The sequence below is a fragment of the Cynoglossus semilaevis genome, chromosome 18, assembly GCF_000523025.1.
Source record: "Cynoglossus semilaevis isolate Cse_v1.0 chromosome 18, Cse_v1.0, whole genome shotgun sequence".
NCBI classification, from domain to species: domain Eukaryota; kingdom Metazoa; phylum Chordata; class Actinopteri; order Pleuronectiformes; family Cynoglossidae; genus Cynoglossus; species Cynoglossus semilaevis.
In genome coordinates this window covers 10,489,211-10,509,525 of record NC_024324.1, presented here as the reverse complement: position 1 = coordinate 10,509,525, position 20,315 = coordinate 10,489,211, and the positions used below count along the sequence as shown (strand labels likewise).

The 20,315-nt window shown below is 42.7% G+C and overlaps 3 protein-coding genes and 1 non-coding gene across 4 annotated transcripts in view; 2 read left to right on the top strand and 2 right to left on the bottom strand.

Annotated features, from left to right (window-relative positions):
* Positions 1 to 394: 394 nt before the first annotated feature.
* fabp4a (fatty acid binding protein 4a) lies at positions 395 to 1,944 on the bottom strand. The gene is made up of 4 exons (XM_008331692.2): positions 1,783 to 1,944; positions 1,490 to 1,665; positions 1,278 to 1,379; positions 395 to 667 (listed from the first exon to the last, which is right to left on the bottom strand). The coding sequence occupies exons 1-4, from the start codon at positions 1,853 to 1,855 to the stop codon at positions 614 to 616; spliced, it is 405 nt and encodes a 134-aa protein (XP_008329914.1). The 5' UTR covers positions 1,856 to 1,944; the 3' UTR covers positions 395 to 613.
* Positions 1,945 to 2,769: 825 nt separating this feature from the next.
* Positions 2,770 to 4,507, bottom strand: mrpl53 (mitochondrial ribosomal protein L53). Its single transcript, XM_008331691.3, has 3 exons — positions 4,359 to 4,507; positions 3,518 to 3,630; positions 2,770 to 2,964 (listed from the first exon to the last, which is right to left on the bottom strand). The coding sequence occupies exons 1-3, from the start codon at positions 4,481 to 4,483 to the stop codon at positions 2,846 to 2,848; spliced, it is 357 nt and encodes a 118-aa protein (XP_008329913.2). The 5' UTR covers positions 4,484 to 4,507; the 3' UTR covers positions 2,770 to 2,845.
* On the top strand, positions 3,759 to 3,831 carry trnav-cac (transfer RNA valine (anticodon CAC)). Its single transcript has one exon. It is a non-coding gene; the product is annotated as a tRNA-Val (tRNA).
* Positions 4,508 to 7,313: 2,806 nt separating the features above from the next.
* The window catches only part of pag1 (phosphoprotein membrane anchor with glycosphingolipid microdomains 1), a 42,417-nt gene continuing 29,415 nt past the window's right edge, over positions 7,314 to 20,315 (top strand). Inside the window, exon 1 of the mRNA XM_008331690.3 lies at positions 7,314 to 7,619. The gene's annotated coding sequence lies outside the window, so the exon portion shown is untranslated. The remainder of the gene's footprint in view (positions 7,620 to 20,315) is intronic.

Sequence of the window (20,315 nt, the reverse complement as noted above, 5' to 3'; positions counted from 1 at the left end):
TGTTCTCATTAGTGCACATTCCTGAGTATGCCTTAATGACCGTAATACTTTGAAGAATGTTCCTTCATCTTCAGCTGCCTTATCCTGTTAATGGTGATGATGGATAATCCCAGATAATGTTGAGAAAAAAGGCAGGTTCTGTGCCAGTCCATCTGTGCTACGGTACATGTAGAGACATAGAGCCAACATACACCCACGGTCACTTATCCTTTCCAATAATCTGCATGTTCTTGGTTAAACTGCAGTATCAGGAAAATTGAATGTGTATTTTAGTGGAAGTGAAACAATGACCTATTGACCTTATTGTGAGGAACCAGCAGTCACGGCACCAACCGCTACACCACTATAGTGAAGTGAGGAACCAGATATCACACAACACCCCAGAGCCAACAAGTTTCTCCTATTTTTTTTTAATTCAAATCATAACAAATGCATCATGATGGAGAACAGGAGCAAAATAATTTGGATTCTGGCAACACAGAGAGAGAGAGAGAGAGAGAGAGAGTATAAAGAAAACAAGAAGACGCTGCTACTTCAGTCTGACTCTTGTGCTCATTGAACTGAGCCTGTCGTCCAGCGGCGCTTCTGAGAGGAGTGAGTCCAGAGGAGCCAATCATGCCTCCTTCACGTATGTCCTCACTGCGACCACCTCTCCCATAACGCATCTCTGTCAGAGGAGAGAAAAGACACGGTAAGAGTGAGTGAGTCCACAGACACTGAAGTTCTAAATCTGGGTCACAGTGTGCCACTTACTGTCATTCTTAGGTTTAACTAAGTGGACAATTATTGCAGTATTTATTAAGTCGGCCACATGGTGACAGCACACGGTCCAGATTTCCAGTGTTCTCATAGACCATGTATAACAAATGGACTTGACCTTAAACTGGTTCAGTCATGTACATTCATTTATTCTGATTTTTAAATAATTAATTTTATTTTCAATTTCATAATTAGCCACATGGTGGTAGAGTAGTTCAAGCTCTTGCCTTGAGCAAAGCACTGACTCGGCCTCTTACATTATCCAGTGTCCATTTTCTCTCTGGGTGTGTGTGTTGTATAAGGTGAGCCCCCCCTCACCTTGTAAGTAATTTATTGATTTATTAAATTAAAAATTTATCTGAAATTCGACTGATGCTATCTTTTAAATATACATCAATTTTCTCACCTCACATCTGGAGGTACCTGAAGGGGTACGTATCCCCCAGTTTGAGGACCACTGCAGTAACAAACACTTACATTTAAGAAGAAGTGTGAAAGAGGACGAGAAGAATCCTTACCGTTATCAGTTTCCCGTCGGTGATCTCTCTCTCGATACTCGTTTCTTTCCCATCCCAGCTCTGTTTCTGCACAAGTTTCCCGTTCTCCAGAGTCACCACGGTCTGCAGAGGCAATACCACAAACACACGCCGTTAAATCCCGTTACTCTGTGTTAACAACTCACTGTTATTTGTTTTCCCTCCACAGCAGATGATGCTCAAACTGGACTGACTTTTGTTTTCCTGTCGTCCGCCGTGGTCTCGTCAAAGGGCTCGTTGAGTTTGAACTTGACTTCAGTGGTTTTGAACGTACTCTGTGACTTCAGGCATACATTCCCCTCACTGTCCACCGATACTAACAGGTTGGGTTTGGTGCGGTTCCCCACCTGACGGGTTGTGAACCCGACACCTTCAATCAAACGAAAAAGAAATTAATTCATCAGTAATACATCAACAAGAGTAACTGAACCCGTCATTCTATCACTTCTACTGATGGACTGAAGTGGGCGCCAGAGATCATTCCTACCGATTGCTTTCATGTAGTCATCAAAGTTCTCGCTGGAAACCATCTTCCACGTCCCGACAAAGCTCTCGACCATGTTTGCAGAGTGTGCCTGAAGTTTGTGATGTTCTCAGAACGAACTTGTGCTTTTAGAACTCCTGCACTGTTGGAATCTGGGCTGTGCGCTTTTAAAGGGCCAGCGGCAGAGTCACGCAGGAGCGAGAGCCAATCAGCCAATCACGGACTTTCTACGTCATATTACACGCCTAATAATCAGTATATTTTTTCCCATTATCTTTTTTCTTCTTGATACACTACGAGCGCCAGGCTGTTTAGGTTTTTGTTGGAGTATTATACATTGATCAACAATGGTCTTCTGGCTTATCACCGTTATATATTTTAGAGGGTTGCCAGGTTTCACGAAATAAATATAACCATATATTAAGTCTTTACTAACGAACGCGGACTTGGATGAATTTATAACGGAACAAAGACACCGAAAAACATACCCGGTTTCAACTTTGCAACTAGTTATACACGTGTGCGTTTTACTTTTATTTGAGGAGTGACAAACATTTGTACTGTTTTAATGTTATTTTAAAGATATTTGGGGCCTGAGCCGTTAAACACATTGTTTTGCTCATTTATCTGTTTTAACAAGTCTCGCAGTTGCTTTGTGGGAAAGTTGGGTCTAAATCATCAAACTGTAAAAAGACAACCTCATTAGAAGGCACCTGCACTTGATTGACAAATGTAAAACAGTTCAATTCTTGGCAAAAGGCTTCCTTGATTCTGATTCAGACCGTAGTTAGAATGTCATTCATGCAGCAGTTAAAGAGCAGTGAGTTACTATCACAACAGATTACTACACAAGTCATCACTACAATCATGGGTGTATCAGTGTCAAAAGGTTACAGTTGTTCTGTTTGTTACGTAATGTTTGTCTGTCAGGGTTGACTGTAGCGAAGTTCATGTAGACTGAAGTCAAACAGGAGAGAGATCACAGTACCAAAACATTTGGATCAAATACTTTTTTATTACAAATGTATATTAACATAAATGTACACAGATAAACACAACACATTCTTCACTTCTTCTTTGCAGCTTGAGCCTGCGGGTCTTTGGCTATGCACCGTGACTGGAAGGCACTCAGCATCTCACGGCCGGTCAGGTTTGCTCCCTTCATCAGCAGCCGCTCTCCGTCTGCTGCAGACCAGAACAAGAGGAAACTCAGGAACAGTACCAGTGACAAAATGGTCTCCGAGTGTGAGAAGTGCAACAGTTCACTGTGAACAGAAGTCACAGAACACAGACTGCTTCTTTCACACAATGCTCTGCTGACCTATGGCAGACTTTCCTGCATTGGCCAAGTGTCTGAGTCATTGTGTGCACGTGAGTGTGAAATTCACTCCTTAGTGTCTGTTAGCACTTACACAACGACATCTGCACTCCTGTCATTTTAGAAAGTGTTGACTGAAGAAATCAGTAGAAAACCAAGCAGAAAAATTAATAAAATATTTGATTTACAAGCTGCGGGTGATTAGCCAATCAGACGCCAGCTCAGAGTTGGAAATAAATGCATTTCCTGCTTTTGTTGTCCCTCAAATCCTGCGACATCTTGTATAAGAAAGCTGAATCAGAGGAACTCTCTGCAGACTTGTGACTTTAGAGTAGAATTCTATAATAATCACTCTGTACTTTTTAGTATGTTCTAAGTGTAGCTGAAAGTCAAATCTGGTTAACCTCAGTTACTACTTACAGAAGGTGACGTCCACTATGGGTTCAGATTTATCATGTTTCACTTTAGTTAGAACTTCACAGTTCATGTTGGTGGACCTGGCCTTCTCTGAGCCCACAATGGCCAGGAACTCCCTGTGAAGTAAGGAGAACATTGAACATTAACAAAAGAGTCACATGTTTCATTACAGCCATAAACAAAATATTGAGAACTGAGAAGTCGACAAGGCACAGTGATAAAAGGACTGTTTAACACAACACAAGTTTCCGTAGTGTAGTGGTTATCACGTTCGCCTCACACGCGAAAGGTCCCCGGTTCGAAACCGGGCGGAAACATATTTCTTTTTCCATTTTTCCCGGCGTGATATTAAAAGGTGTCATATTATTCAAATAATGGCACAGAGTCTCTAATCATTTAAGGAACGCAGTTTAGTTTCAGGCTATAGGAATTCCAAACGCAGAATAATCCATACATTCTGTAGCCTAGTGACCCTATAAAGCCAGAGATGTAACATTACCAGTAAAAACCTTCAGTTTAATCTTGAATAGACTGAAACAAATTTTGCTGCAATCTGCAGGATCAATGTGTATATTGTATGTATCAATATGTATATTATTTTTCATTGTGTACTGTATTTGATCGATATAAAAACGAAAACTGTTCGAAACACTGTGTGTACAGAAAAACACACAAAACAGATAATCACACATCTGGTCACAAAACCTCACAGGAAATGTCAATGACAAAAGCCCGCAGCGAGTACTTTTCGGAGGAAACATTTGCTTTTTTATTTTATTTTCGCAGTGCAGTTAAAAACACATGACGTCACAACATGAGTACCAGACGAATACACATCTCTTACCGTGTGGACCGAACATTGGACTCAAACGGAGAGAACTGCACCATTATTTTCTTTACAGCCTTCAGCACCACGGTCGCTTTCTTGGAGGCAGCCATGTTGGTCTCTGGTACTGTGACGTCAAACATGAGCGACAGAGCGTTTATGATACTATAAGACAGAAGAGGGCGCCATAAGACAAAAAACTCGCAAACCTGAATCCAAAACGTGGATATATTAATATATATTTTAATGTGGATATTATTGTAATAGCCGTTTAACTTAATAATAATTCATTATTAATAATTAACATAATGATATAATTTATTCCATATAATAGTTTAATTTAACGCACTAATTTAAATTAAACACTAGCATAGAAATGATAAAATAATATAGCAAAAATGCCAAAGATTAGAGCTTTCCCAAGTCAAATAATTATTTGGTTCAAGTAATGTAAAGATTTGTTAATTAAACATGGCCTCATTCCTTTTATTTGAGAAAACGATGAGCAAGGTCAAAGGCCATTTTCACCCCAAGTATTAGTGGCAATCTGATAGGCTATTTTAAATGCAATTTCTGTGCAATTTGTGTAACACTTATATCCATTTCAGGATCAGACAGAGTTCATTAGTGTCAGCTCAGAGAGAAACCAACTGTGACACCTTCCTGTAATCATCTGACGAGCCATGTCACACAACACAATTACAGCAGCCAGTGGTCTGTCAGGCACTGAGTCAATAAAGGAGGTGCCGCTAAGCAAATAGACAGTCAAACAGACACCTCTCATAATTAAATAGACGTGGAGGATACAGAACGGTCCCGGGTCCTCGCTGCACTCTGTAGAAATAGAAAGGTCAAAACCTGCGTCTCTGTATAAAAATGATTTTGGTAATGAAAATACATTCAAATGTTGGCTGTGTTGGCACTAATGTCAAACTCAATTATAGAATTAATTGTTTTGCTGAAAGGAGCAGGGCTACATGTCTGCCCGTAATGGAGGAGGAGTCGAGGGCCAAAATTACAACGGCCATTTGCAAAGGGAACGTTGTCACATTTGATATTTTGTCAAAGTGAAACTCTGGTTGGTTTGCTGTGAAAATTATTTTCTGCATTTTCTTCCATTTCATTCTATTTGACTTAAGCCTAGATTTCAATTTCACCCTCCTTAAAAATCATCAGCCCTTCTTCGTGTTTGCACTTCCTGGAGTGCATTTCAGGATATTTATAGCCATTGTGTTCCAGAGCATGTGACACTCACACACAAATGTGTGTGAGTCTAAGTTCAACATTACAGTTCAACATTACACAACTTTACACTTCATCCAAACTTCACCAGGTTTCAAACTGAAAAAGCTGCCTTCCTGAAGTGCCAACAGGCCGACGTCCCGACCCAGGCTGTGACTGTGAGACAGTGGAGGAACGGAGCTCTAAATTTAGACTTATGGCTACTGGAAGGGGAAAAGCATTTCCTTTACACACCCTACACTAACCCGAACACACACACACACACACACACACACACACACATACACTTAGCCATACTATACGCCCATTAATACGACAGTAAGAGAAAGGCACACGAAGAAACAATGAGATCTTTGAGGGATAGTTGCCCTAAAATAATTTGTATTGTCTCAATAAGGAATTTCATCTGTCAACATCTTTGTCTCGGCAAAACAAAAAGTTTTAAATGTGACTCTAATACTCCTCTGTATTGAAATGTTCCCTCAAGAATACCAGTATTATTTTACTACCTTTTTTTATTACTTTGTTACTATAGTACGTTTCTTCATACTGCAAGTTTATAAGTTGACAGTCAAGGGTTCCACCCAGTGTACGTGTGAATATAAGGTAAGAAATTACACACTGGGCAGAACAGATAGATAAATATATGTAATGACAGTACAACTGCTTTATTACAATACATTGAAGTACTTTGACCTGTGGCTGCGAGGGTCAAAGTCACAGCTACTTTTACTGTGTTTATCTGAGGGACAGCTGTGTTGTAATGTCAGCAGTGATCAGGACACACAGCAAGTCAAACCTCTGCCAACAGTGGTCAACCCCAGGTACCTGTCGATTAAAGTTGTCTGTATCCAGGCAGTCTGTACAACAGGTCACAGTCATGTTTAGTATATATTTTCTTCTAAATAGGATTGTAATTATGTGGGGGAAGTATTTGTGTTTTCAAGGGCTGAAGTGACAGTTACTGACAGTTCCCTCCATTCCTTATATATGGTTTATGGTACAGGTCATTTTCCTTCAGTGTCACCAACATCAACCATGGACCAGGACAAACTGAAGGCCCCCAGTTCTAAAGTGAAGCCCTGGGGTTAGGTCACTGTTGTTCACGAGCGTGTGGAGAACCTGATCTAAGCATGGTCAGAATGTCTATGACCTTTTGACCTGACTATTTTCTAACCCTCTCTGCTCAATGAGGCCTGTGATTTGACAGTTTCAAAATGCAGTCCAACGAACTCAGACAGAATTTGAAAAATGGGGGAAAAAGTCACTGCTGGGTGTCAGTGACAGAGGGACCGTCCTCCAGTTTCCTGTGTGAACATGTTGGAGAACATGCCTCCAATTCAACAGTGAACATTCCGATGTTGTGAGGATGGTAGATATGGCAGAAGGAGTCAAAACCCCATTGGATGATCCAGCTGTGAGTAAATCATTTTCACCTCCCTACATTTTTTACACTCTTTAATTTAAAAAAATCTAGCCACATTTGACTGTTGTTTACAAAACTGACCCCATCATTTTAAGTTAAGAATAAAACACTAGCACACTTCAGACTGACTTCACTCCAACAATGGCCTTGGTTTGCCCACTTATATTTATACCATCTATGGATTTATTTTTATTCTTCCGAAAATGTTTCATTTGACCTGACAGTCTGAACCTCCTCTCAAAGCAGACCTGAGGACTTATAATTTGTGGACTTCATTTCCCATGATGCCTAATGCTTCTCCTCCCACCACCCTCCCCTCTCTGTTCTCTCTCTCTGTGTGTGTGTGTGTGTCTCCGTGTGTGTTTCTGTGTGTGTACGGCTCTCTCAGACTCAGAGTGAAGTGAACTGAACATCTCGGTGTGTCAGAGCTGAGCGGCGGGGTCTCCGCAGCCTCTTCATCACAGCACCATCCTCCTCCTCCTCCTCTGCTTCATGTGGGCACCGGGCTATAAAAGAGTGTGAACGCACCAGGAACACTTTGTGTGCAGCTGAATGCTGATCTTTGGACACCAGCTCTCCCTCTCTCCGCTTCTTCTACCTCGGCGTCTCCGGTAAGCGCTGCCTTCATTCCTGCACATGTGAATGTAAAAGTTGGTGGTCCGTGGAGCTGCTGCTGTGTGTGTGTGTGTGTGTGTGTGTGCAGCATTGGTAACTTTGTAACAGCCGCAGCCTCGGCGGTGGGAGTGAAGCCCTAAGAATGTGAGTGGCTGTGACAGTGAAGCTGCGGCAGGGACTTGTTGCCTCTGCAGAGAAAACGTTGCGTGTTTCCTGTTAACGCCACAAACGAAATGATGCACATGTGGGGCATTTTGAGACATTTTCCCATCATACAGCTGCTGCAGCTGCAGCTGCAGCTGCGGCAGGTTCAGTTTTAAGTCGATCTTTGGTATTTTCCAGACGTGCACAGTCATCTGAGTTAATACTGTGGCCAGTTCATGAGGTACCTCTGTTGGAAATGCGATGCAAATACCAGTCTGTCAATCACAGGGCTGCAAGTTAATGCGTCAGGACTGAGGTCTTCAATCCGGGGTAGGCGACGCCTACAGAGCCCGTGGAGGTACTGCAAAAGGGCCATTAGATAAATTCTTCCCAGATATTATCCTATGTTTTCTTAATAAACAACAGCAGCAGTGCAAAAGGTTAATATTTTCTTTCCTTATGAGTTTTTTTGATTGTATTTTAATTGTTAGAGAACCTCAATATACCATAAATATTTTTTCTTTTATTAGATTGAGCTGTTTTCTGCCCTCTGTGGTTGTCATACTGTACCAACAGGATCATAAACAGTGGAGGACAGTACAGATGATAGTGTTCATGACTGTGAGGTACATCTGTCCTTGTTCTTCTAACAAATGCACCAGTTTTCCGCTAAGGCATGAACACGGGAGGGGGGAGGAAGGGGGGGGGGGCATGCATAACACTGGTGCACTGTACCCACGGGGTCATGTGTAGATGCTGTTGATGCCCCTGGATAAACTCCTCAGCCATGAACAAACAGTTCTGTCCTCACTGACACTGACTGAACATGGCCTCTCTCCCCTACTGCTCAAAGCTGGCTCGCATTTCTGCATGTATTAAAACACACACACACACACTCACACTGTATGTGCTCTTTAAAAGAATCCTGCACACACATGCATGCTTTAACCAAGACACATATTACACAAACACATATTTGTGTGTGCCCTTAAAGGGGAAATTGGCCTCTGCTGATTTGCCGAATAACTAACGACTCCTTTTTACACTTCTTAACCTCGCCTTCACCCTGTTCCTCTATCTATATACAAACACACAAACACTGAGACACACACACACACACACACACACCCCTGGTGCCAGTGCTGATGTGTTCAGGATTTGAATAGAAGCCGTTGGCAGTCCCTCCACCCTGCAGCAGTCTGGCCTTCACTAACATGGACATTCACTTCAGCAGAACAGAACGTTCATCCCCTGCTGTTCATCTGCACTTCCTCGTGTTAAACATTAATGAGATCGGTATTTCCTGGCACCTGTTGACAGGAACCTGATCAACAAATTATGCTGCCCCCTCTCCCTGTTGTGGTAAAAGTTAGCCTTTAGATGAAGATGTGAAGAAGTGTGGCCTTTAAAACCTCCGGTCAGGGCTGGACGCCTGATTGATTTGTTGTGCGTCGCACCGTGAGCCGCCGACCTTGAAGGGATAAACCTGAGGGAAGAGGAGCAAAACAAATGCTCCGTGACATCCTAAACTCTGCTATATTCATAGCACACGGCTAATGCTGGTATGTGGGCAGAGATGGAGTTGGATGCTCCTGCAGCTGCTGCGTACCAGAAGGAAGACGAGTGATGAGAGAAAGGATGGACCAAGTGCAGCATGGGGGTGTTCAGGGCATCCTGTGGTTTATATGGCATGACTAAAAGAGCGTTAAGGTGTTACACTTCAAGCTAGGTAATCTCCACGATAACAAGTTGTTTATGCCACACAGACAAAATGATAGAAGTTTTTACACAAAGCCATGACAACAAATCAGCACCAGTGCACATTTGTCTTAGTTTTATTTGTCAGCATGAGAATCACTGCTTCACTGCTCATTCCCCTCATTACACTACAGTATACAGTAAGTACAGTATACTGTATTCACCTGTTATTATATGTAGGTCATACTGCATGAACATGTGATCTATTTCAGTGCTGAGGTACAACAGGAAACAACTGAGGAAAAAAAAAAGATTCAATCTCTTCATCTTTTCCCTGTTCTGCGTCACAGAGCTCACGCTCACAGGCTAAAGCTAACATGTCTGACTTGGCTAAAATTGGTATCAGCAAAGTCGCATTTAGTGGAAAAAATGAAATTGGAATCAGCCAACAATAAGTCATATATGATACTTTTCTTGTTCATAGTTAAAAATAGATGCTGTGTTTTATCTCCCATGTTAATTATTGCGTCCAAATGCTGCGTGTTGAACCTGTTGCTCAGGTGTCTGCCTTGACTCAAAGGTCACTCGTGTAAGGCGACTCAAACTGCCGTCCAATCACACTCCTCATTTTTTAACTTTGGAGTCATAGCAGTAAAATAAGTTAAAGAAACTAAAGGAAGTTATTTGCATGAGCTGGAGCTGGAGTTTCCTGTTTTAAAGTCCAGTGAGGCTGAACTGCTGCCTCTAATTGTGCCTTAAGTAAATGTGTCGTCCCTAATGTGTCTCATCATTTGGACAGTGGACACAGTGACTTTGCTGTGCCGAGCCTGAAAGTTTCTGCAGCTGGAAGCTTCGGGATTAATCAGGCTCTGTCTGAAGGCTGTGAAAGAGTCTCATCACAGGCTGTCAAGATGGTGTTCAGCAGACCACACAGATTTCACACTCACTTAGGCTTCAACACGCAGGGGTTCTAGTCCCTCTAGGCCAGGTTGACTTCTGTTATCATCACAGACCGAGCAGAGAACCAGGACGTGAAACACCAGGAAGAGGGAAGAGGGAAGAGTGGTAAAAATAAAAAGTCGTCTGTGTCTGCAACAGTTGGACCATCACAGCTGCTCCCCTCAGTCAGCACAATTGATTTTTCATTTGTTTCCGACTACATGAAGAGTATTGCCATCTGAAATCACATTTGTGGATGGAGTTATTGGAGCACCTGAAGAGCTGCTGCTGCTGCTGCTGCTGCTGCTGTCTCTGTCTTCAAAGAAGAGAAACGCCACAGAGAGTTGTTTTTTTTAATTCCTCCAACAGATGTAGAGCAACGATGGGTTAAGAATGTACAAACTCCCAGAGTAAATCCTCGTCCTGACGACATACTTTTCACACTTGTCACTCCAGCCAGCGTCATCTTCCTGCTGTAGGCTGCCTGTCTTAATAAGCAGAGGGTGGGTGGGTGGGGGGGGCAGTGGTTTACTGAAGTGAAATGTTAAAATCTGTGGATAATGACAGTGATGGATCACTGCACCTTGATGAACGACTTCCTTATCCAGGAACGTTTTAATTAGAATGTAAATTAGACTTTTACAGCCTGCACCGAGGCTGCTGATGTGTATGTGAGTGTGTACCTGTGAGTACTAGGTTGTGTGGACCGGCTTTGGGCCAGTGGTGGCTTGGTGAGTCCGCACCATCCCCACACACTGCTGCCCCCTGCTGACGTTGGTGCTGGGTTAAAAGCAGAGGTGACATTGTGGTGTTCTAATGTCACAATGACAAATAATTCACTTTCCTTCATGGAAAGACAGGAGTGTGTGGACATTTGGACTTTGTGAGAAAATGAAGCCGATCCTCTCTGACTAACGTCAGAGGTTCAGGATTTAAATTCATGTTTAGGATTAGACACTGTTGGGATGTGTGTGTGTTTCAGTGTGTGTGTGCCAACACACCAGCCCTGGAGAAAAATAAAAGCGATGCTAATGATGCTCACATTTACTCTTTTTGGTATACACTTTAAACACTGTTGTAGGCTAGCTGTAAGAGAGCTGTAATTATTCTTAATTATTGATTGAGTCCTGCAGTGAACATACATGCAGCTTATATGTGCTGTGACAGTCATGGCAGTAACATGTGCTTGGGTTTTGTTTTCAACCAACAAATTTCACACTTGTGACAAGAAGTTTGTGACATGAAGACACCGGCCGGTCCAGTTTAACCTGCCATACAGTATGTAGGGAATTCCGCCTGATCATGCCCTGACACACACACACACACACACACACACGATGTAGACGAAAGTCATGAATCATCTCGTCCCTTAACGCCAAGCACAGCAGTATTGGACACTTAGAGACCGTCTCTCTGTTAGCTCACTCACACACACACAGGTATCCACTTACTCGTATTGCACATTTTGATAGCTTATATTTTGAATACACACACACACACACACACACACACACACTTGCTGTTATCAGTCCATTCCAGCCCTGAGCCATTTTCTCCAGGATATCACGGTGTTTCACTTTGCTCTGCTGCTGTTGTGCACAGACTGCACCAGCCTCACCTCACCAGAGGGAGAGAGGGGGGGGGGGGGGTCATGGGTAACTTGAGCCCATTTGTATTGGTCCCCTTGTGCAGTGGTCATTGTGTGCGATTGTTGTTTCAGTAAAGGTCAAAATAATGTGTCATCACACAGTGATAGGTGCCAGAAACACAACTACGGTGCTTTTATTTTGAAGGCAAACATTTTTGCTTTGTTTCAGTTTTTACCTTGTGTGGGAGCAGCTCTGTGATCTACCACACCACAGTGAGTGTGAAGTGTAACCCCTCCCCTGATGGAAGGTTTGTCAGAGAATGATTGGTGAACTCTGATACAAGACGAACTGTAAGTTGACGTGTTGTTGACATGGCTGAGATGAGGAGCTTCAGCTGAGTCTCCACTCTACTCTACTCTACATCCACTGCATTCCACCGTCCTTCCACTAATCACTGCTCTAATACAGTCGATACACACTGTTGTGTACACTCTGCAGGAGCTTTGAACACCTTGTGTACACTCTGCAGGAGCTTTGAACTCAACACTCTCTCAACACCAAGCATGTGTTTGTGTGTTGAGCATTAATCCCTTCAGTCGTCAAGTGTATTTTATACAAGCGTGGAAAAATATTTTTACAGAATTTTAATTGGTCCACTGATGCATGTAAAACGGAAACTGTAATCTGGCCGTAATTGCTCACCCGTCGAGCCTTACCTCTGATCTCTGACACCACATCCACGTCCGTCGGCTACACATGCAGCTGCAGCCAGAAGGTTTACATTAGTGACGCAATAAAAGTGAATGGAGGAGACTACAGGCAGGAAGGCTTTGTCCGATCTCAATAAAAAGCCACCTGCTTCAAGCCTTCGACTGCCAACACGAACAACAAGCTCTCAAAGCACCATGAAGGATGTAAACGTAACGGCTTCTGACCTGAAACGACTTAATCTAATGGAAAACTCTGTAAACGTAACGGCTTCTGACCTGAAACAACTTAATCTGATGGAAAACTCTGAGTCATTTCAGAAAATCCTTTTCTCAGTTTTCTGTTTGTGCCACCTAGTCTCTCTGTCATCTGATACTGTTTTTAAAGTATTCAAAGGTTGTTGTTTTTTAATCACTAATCTCTTATGATTGTGATGATGTAAATATTTATTTCCTTCTAACGAGTTGCTGCGTTTTCAGATCATTTTTGATCCAGATAGGGTGGAGTGGGTGGAGGGAGTGGATGTTATCACAGTTAGACTGTGAGTGACAGAGATCTGCTGTGATGAGAGAAACCTAGTCCTAAAGATGAGATTTTCAGTTAATGAAACACAGGTAAAATTAGAGAGGAAGGGGTGAGATGGTTTGGATTGGTGCCAAGAAAAGAGATGGGGGGGAGGGGGGGGGTGGATGTAGAGGAGGAAACATGGAGACAGGTGGTGTAACAGTTAAGGGAGGCAAAAGACAGGGTAACATGGAGGCAGGAAATGCAGGATGCTACAGTGTTATTCCACTGAACAGCTGATTCACAAGAGTGATGTCATTTTATGTCAATATACAGTATAATTCTTAGAAAATTACATGGAAACATCATCACCAGCTGAGAAGCTGTGGGTTTCCTGAGTAGTTGTACGTTGGTTAAACATTGCAAATGCAGCGTGTCACACCTTCCTGTGGCTGCACAAAAAACAAAAACAAAACTGTGACTAAATGATTCAAATAAAGCCCTGTGTTTGGAGGCAGAGGTGAAATAGGAACAGGAGACATGGGAGGTTGATCAATGACTGCGTAGTGTCCTTCCTCTTTGGTGTAAAATGTTGCTGATGCTGCATGTACACACAGACACACAGACACACAGAAGGGCTGGTGTTTATCTTAAACTGTTGACTGAAGCAGTCCAGCATGTAGAAAACACACACGTGTGTGAGCACACTGACACAGGTGTGAGAGTGAACAGTGAACACAGACTGAGCCTCTCATCTGTGCTGTGTACATGGCCTAAAGTCATGTGTCTTTTGCAGCTTAAACAGTCATGTTTACACCCCAGGCGCTCACTGCTGCCCCCTGCTCACTTTGGTGATGGGTTAAAAGCAGAGGTCACATTTGGTTGTGTGCAGTGGTGTGCTGCGTCACAATGACAAGGAGTTTGTCCTCCTTCCTTCCTTCCATCCTCATGTATATCAAACAACAGTGGTCTGGCACTACTTCATTATCGCCACCACAGATGCACAATCATTTTCTATCTTCTAGTGTGACTGCTGTAATAAATATCCTAGAGCAACTGTTTTTGTGCCGCAGCACATATATTTTATTAGGAGAACCCCATGGCACAGCACTAAACAGAACTCTGACACAAAGTTTAAATATACTCACAATTCACTAAAGTGTCGACCTGTTTAGTTGAAGGCAACGCTGATATAATCGCAGGAATTAAAGAAAGACACAAAGATCTGATTCTCTTTTCTTTTTTTCTTTTTCCGCGGTGAACCTAATGCACTCTCACGGCACACTAGTGTGCCACGGCCCAGTGGTTTGGAATCACTGGTCTAGAGTGTCTCAACTGGCTGGATGATTACTGCAGAACTCCATCTTAAATGAGCCGGTGTGGCTGAGGTTGCACGTCCAAATGCCCCTGTGTGGTTCATGTAATCTCCTGATGACAATACCAAAAAAATATGTGAACAAATGCTGCCCCCCCGAGGCGATTCACAGACCATCTGTTCGGCCGATGTCCTGATTCGACCTGCTGCAATTGTCACCACACATGAAAATCATAGATTCTTCCTTTAGCTGCTCTAATAAACCGTCTGCTGATTGGATTGTTAGTCTCTAGTCAATGACCTCCCAGTTCTGTTCTGTTCTGTCTCCACAGTTTGCATGTAAACAAATCAGTGAATCCAGTGCTGAGGGAAGAGTGCATCATGGTCCCTGAGATCAGAAATGACATCTGTGTATTTGCATACAGTTCAGTGAAATGAGAGTCTAATCACAGATGGTCACAGGAGACACAGACCACATGCATTTGAATGCTGCGTGTAGACAGACACCAGTGACAGCAGTGGATGAACACCTCAGGACACATTTTAATAACAGTTGCCGTGACGATACACACTTTATTATCCACGTTTATTTTTCTATGATGCTGTTCACAGAGGCTCTCTTCTGCCCTCCAGGGGGCATGACTGCTCATGTGATTTGTGATGAATGTGACATCCACAGCGTTGGACGTCTGACACTGGTTCACACCTTTTTTTTCTCCTCCATCTGTGTGTGTCTGCCATGTCCACTCCTTATTGTCACCTTCTCTTCTTCTTTGTCCTCCTTCCTCTCCCTTTACTTCTCCTGCCTCCTTATCTTCACTTCCATTTTTCGATCGTGCTCCTCTCTGATCTGAATGTCTAACCCTCATTTCCCTCTCTTTGTCTCCTTTCCATTCCTCTTTCTATTCATGTAACCATCTTTTCTCTGCCGCCAACCTTCTCTCCATCCCTCACTTGATCCTTCAGTCTAAAAAGCGTGACAAAACAACTGTACCAGTAACATCAATCTTCAGCAGAGTCAAATCAGCACCATCACACACTTTCACAATAACACAGAGAGAGCACTGCTCGTAATTAAAGTGCACCTCCCTGTTCCCGTCTCCCAAACAGGCTCATAATAGGAAATGACCCCATTATCTCCCCGGGCAGCAGTGTATTAATATAGTTATACACAAACAAGGTGTGTGTATGTTCTCTGTTGGGTCTACACAAAAGTACACTCCTGATTTTACATGCTCTGGTTTTCTCTGGGGGTTTTTCTGGCGCACATCTGTGTTTAATGTGGCAAATTACAGTGGATATGAGACAGGTGCAGGAGGAGGAGAGGAAAATGTGTGGAATGAGGTGGAAGAATCAGAGGCCCTCAGGGGGCAGACATCATTCTCAAAGCCTGATGAGTTCTCCTTTGGTGTAGACACTGAAGGGAAGTTGAACGTCTTATATGGCTGCCATTATATTAGCTCATGCTAGATGCTAAAAATCTGTGATTTGATACTAAACCAGTGTTGTTGCTGTTGTTGTTGTTGTTGTTGTTGTTGTTGTTGTTGCTGTTGTTGTTGTGACTGTCCACTAGTGCGGCACTTGTTTAAATCCAGAGCTTTTGTCTCTGACTGACAGCGTGCTAATTTTAATGTCATGTAGCTAACCGCCCGTTAACGTAGCTGCAGCCTTTTAGTGTCAGCTGAAGGAAAAGGTCAAAGTCCTCGTGCCACTTTCCCCTGGATTATTCTCATGGGACGTCGTAAAACAACCGTTGGTGTGTTCTAAAGTAATGAAGAGAGAGTCAGGGTAATAAAAGTAAATGTTGGCAACAACATGCTAACATCTAACAACCAAACAATTCTAAAAATAAAATGACTACTACGTGTCCAGGGCTGTGATGTTAGCACACGCTTCACAGATGTCACAGTGCAGATATTTGGTGCACGCTGCAGCGTCACTGGTCACTGGTTACTGGTTACTGGTCACTGGTCACTGGTTACTGGTTACTGGTCACTGGTTACTGGTTACTTCCACAGTTTTTTAACTGATATGAGGGAAGAAACCCAGTACGGTACTGGGTTTTGGCTCCAAATGGTGTTTTTTCTACCGTTTAAAAGGACTCACTCCATTAGCATGATTGCTAATCACTGTTTGATAATGGACTGAATAACAACAACAGTCATCTGTGTGTGTGTGTGTTTAACAGACTGTGTTTGTGTGTTTATTTTCAACATGGGATTTGGTGAAATCTGAGAAAGAGACGACAGATTCTGGAACATTCAAACTGTCGACTCATGCTGTTCACCTTTTTAAACACGTAGACTGGTTTCTGGTATTTGCAAGTCATCTGGGGAATTCACTCTCCATCTTGGTCACTGGTTTCCTCCTCCTTCCCTCTCCTCCTCCTTCCCTTCCCACTGCTGATCTCCTTGAATGGGCTCCTTGTTTTCCTCCTCTGGCTTCTGGTTAATATGCATTGCATCTTGGAGCAGACAGTGAGAATAACAATGTACAGGGGAAAAAAAAGACGAAAAGGCTGGAAAGGGTAGCAACGTGGAAAAAAAATAAACAGACTGGAATGAATAGGGAAGCAGAATTGGAGAAAAGATGTTTGAGTCAAGTGGAAAACAAAGAGTTGACTGTTGAGGGAAACTGTTGAGTCTCCGTCCATGTCCTGGTCAGTTTGTCTCTGATGTTTGTCCAATATTCCATTATAAAAAGCTTTATTTATATGTCCTGGTCAGTTTGTCTCTGATGTTCGTCCAATATTCCATTATAAAAAGCTTCATTTATTATATATATATATAAAAAACCATCAATTATTACTGAACAGTAATGAAAGAGAATCATGTGACTTCTGTCTGCTTTTGATTTCATTTTCTCTTGAATTAGTTCAACAAGGAAGTTGTTTCATTTGAGCCAAAAAAAGACTCAGCAATGAGAGAACTTCTGGTTCAAATCCTATGATAGTCTTAGCCCAGTGTGATGGTAGAGACGCAGGTGAAGCTGTAATGACATCAAATCTCTGGAAAACCAAAGCCAACGAGGCGAGCTCAGGTTGCTTCTTGGAAGCTGCTCCTCTCCCCCCAGGACGGAGCAGCAGGAGTGATGTGAGGGAGCTGAAGGAGCAGTGGGAGACGAGAGTGGGTTACAGTCAGATAGTCCAGCTGAGAGTGTATGACAGATGAGCTGAAGGATGACATGAAGAGTTCAGAGAGAAAACACAGAGGAGACTAAAAGAGGAAACAAGGAGAGAGGAGAGAGAGAAGGAAGGAGAAGTGAAGGTGGAAAGAGAGGAATAAGCAGAACTTGCTGGAGTCAAGTGACGTTTAATCACATTTTTACACAGACGGGATGTCAACTAGAAAACCAAACAAAAACATTGGGACATGACTTCCTCTAATGTTGTAATGTCGTAACTTGGAAACAGCTGCTTGATGTCGAGTTAAACCTTTAATCGTTCGTGACGATCGTCTACTTTAGCTTTGGTTGGGATTTGGTTGATAAGTTGATAGATGGTCAAAGTGATTTCTGAAGAGTTAAATGTCTCTTTGCAACATATTGGATGTTAATATCAGCAGATAATCAGAGACTTTTACTTGTGTTACTTCATAGTCAAAAAAATCCCTGATTAAGAAAATGAGGCTGCTACAGTTGGAGGTTGAGGGGGAATTCCACAGCAGGCGTCAGTTTATATTGTTTGTCATTCCACAACATCTTTTTTCCCACACCCAGAACCTTCCTCCAAACCACTGTTCTTTTTCCATCAAGACGTCACACACATGAATTCAAAGGCTAAATCAGAGCAACAAATAAGACCTTCTTTTCAACCATGTCATGAAGGATATTTTTGGGAGTCTTTCAGCCACACTACGCCTCGTAAAAAAAAAAAAAAATCAAAGTGCATACTTCAATATACTCCCACATCTGTGGATGAGGTTTTCAGTATCTTAAAATGTACAGTTATTTAAAGAGAGATCAGTCCCAACCTTTCTGCCTCCTTTCTTTGACCACTGCTGTAGAGCTGTAACGATGACTGCTCCTTGATTTATAATTAAATAACTGTTAGCATTGATGAAACAGTTGCTATCTCCATTATTGTTTTCCAAAGGTCAGTGTAGAAGAAAATGTTGCTGTTCAAGGACATGATTCTTTTTCTCTTTTTAGAAATCTTCGTGAAAACCACTCAGGTTGTGCCTCAGCCTCCACCAAAACAAATCACCTGGACAGCGTGGTCGTGCCCTCCCATTTAGCATGTTGCACGCTCAGATCAACTCTCCTAACGACGCTGCACGGCCCGTTACACATACAATAAGTCCTGCAGCAAGATGCTGTGAAAGCTACTACAGCTGCAGAGCTGCAGAGGTGAAGCACAACTGACTCAACTCTTCAGATTTGTTTTCTTTTTGACTATAATATAAAATGTATGTATAATTAGTCTAATGCTCATTATAATTATTATAATATAATCACATACAACTACGTGCACAATGCTGTTAAGCTTCCTGATGCTTCCTCATTAGCTCTGTGATGGATCACCTGCCTGTCACAGTAACATCAGTAAGACTTTCACTTTGCCTAAAGATGACAGATGACGGTAGTTCAGTCACAGAAACGCGGTCTCTTCGTTCCCTGCACTGAAGGTTAGTCGTGACGTGGGCCGTGTGTATTCACAGGTACAGTCTGTGTGTTGTGTCCTTGTACTGCAGTTGTACTTGTAGATGTTGGAGTCTCTGCTCTCCTTTATCTGCCTCCTGGCAGTGAGCAAACACACAACCACTGAGGTTGGATATTTTCTGTTGATTGTCAAGGTCCTGTCGCCCTGGGTTACTGGGTTGTCAGGGGGACGGGTGGACCGACTGGCATCAGCAGAGTACCAGTCAGCCGTGTACTGTAGGCATCTGTCAGACGTCTTGATTTCCTCAGCAGCTTCTTCGCCGACTCTTCTTCATCCTCCTTCATCGATAAAGTCACGCAATATGAAATAATAATAATAATAATTATTATTATTATATAGATACAATAGTGAAGATATTATAGATATACTGTAAAATAGAATAAAAACTAAATACAGACAATACAACAGTAGTAAACACAAAAACTGCAGTAACATTTTGATGAAACCGCAGTAGGACTGGGGTGTGTCTTTATGAACAGGAAGAAGAAGAGTTTCTTCTTCCTGTTGTTTTTTTTTTCACAGCACGTGGAGGAAATAATGTACAACATTAACATCCTGACATATTATGATTGAACTTTTTTATTTTTACCTCTGACTGATGGCGTGAAGGCCACCAATGAAAATGAAGCTCCATGAAGATGTGTGGCAGTAGATGGTGCTTTCAGAGTGTGTTCAAGTGAATGAATGCATATGTTTGCATGTGTGTGTGTGTGTGTGTGTGTGTGTGTGTGTGTGTGCGCGTGTGCCAGTGGGAGTGTGAGAGGAAAGGAGTGGAGGTTTGAGGCGCCAGTGGAGAGGATATGTCTGGCAGCTGTGTCATTTTGCAGGGAAAAGGCTTATGGGAGCTTTAAAACAAATGAGCTGGAGGACACACACACACACACACGCACACACACACTGACTCACATGGACACACCAGCACACACTCGCTTCAAAGTATGTTTAAGACTGTAAGTCAGTGTGTGTGTGTGTGTGTGTGTGTGTGTGTTGAGTTGATGCAGTGACCCCGTGACCTCTGGCATGTAGAGCAGCTGTGGCTCAGCTACAGTCACTGTGTGTAGACACACAGACGGTGTCACTGCAGATGGATGTGTGTGTTCAGTAAAGGAAACTTCAGGTCTGACTGTTAACTGTC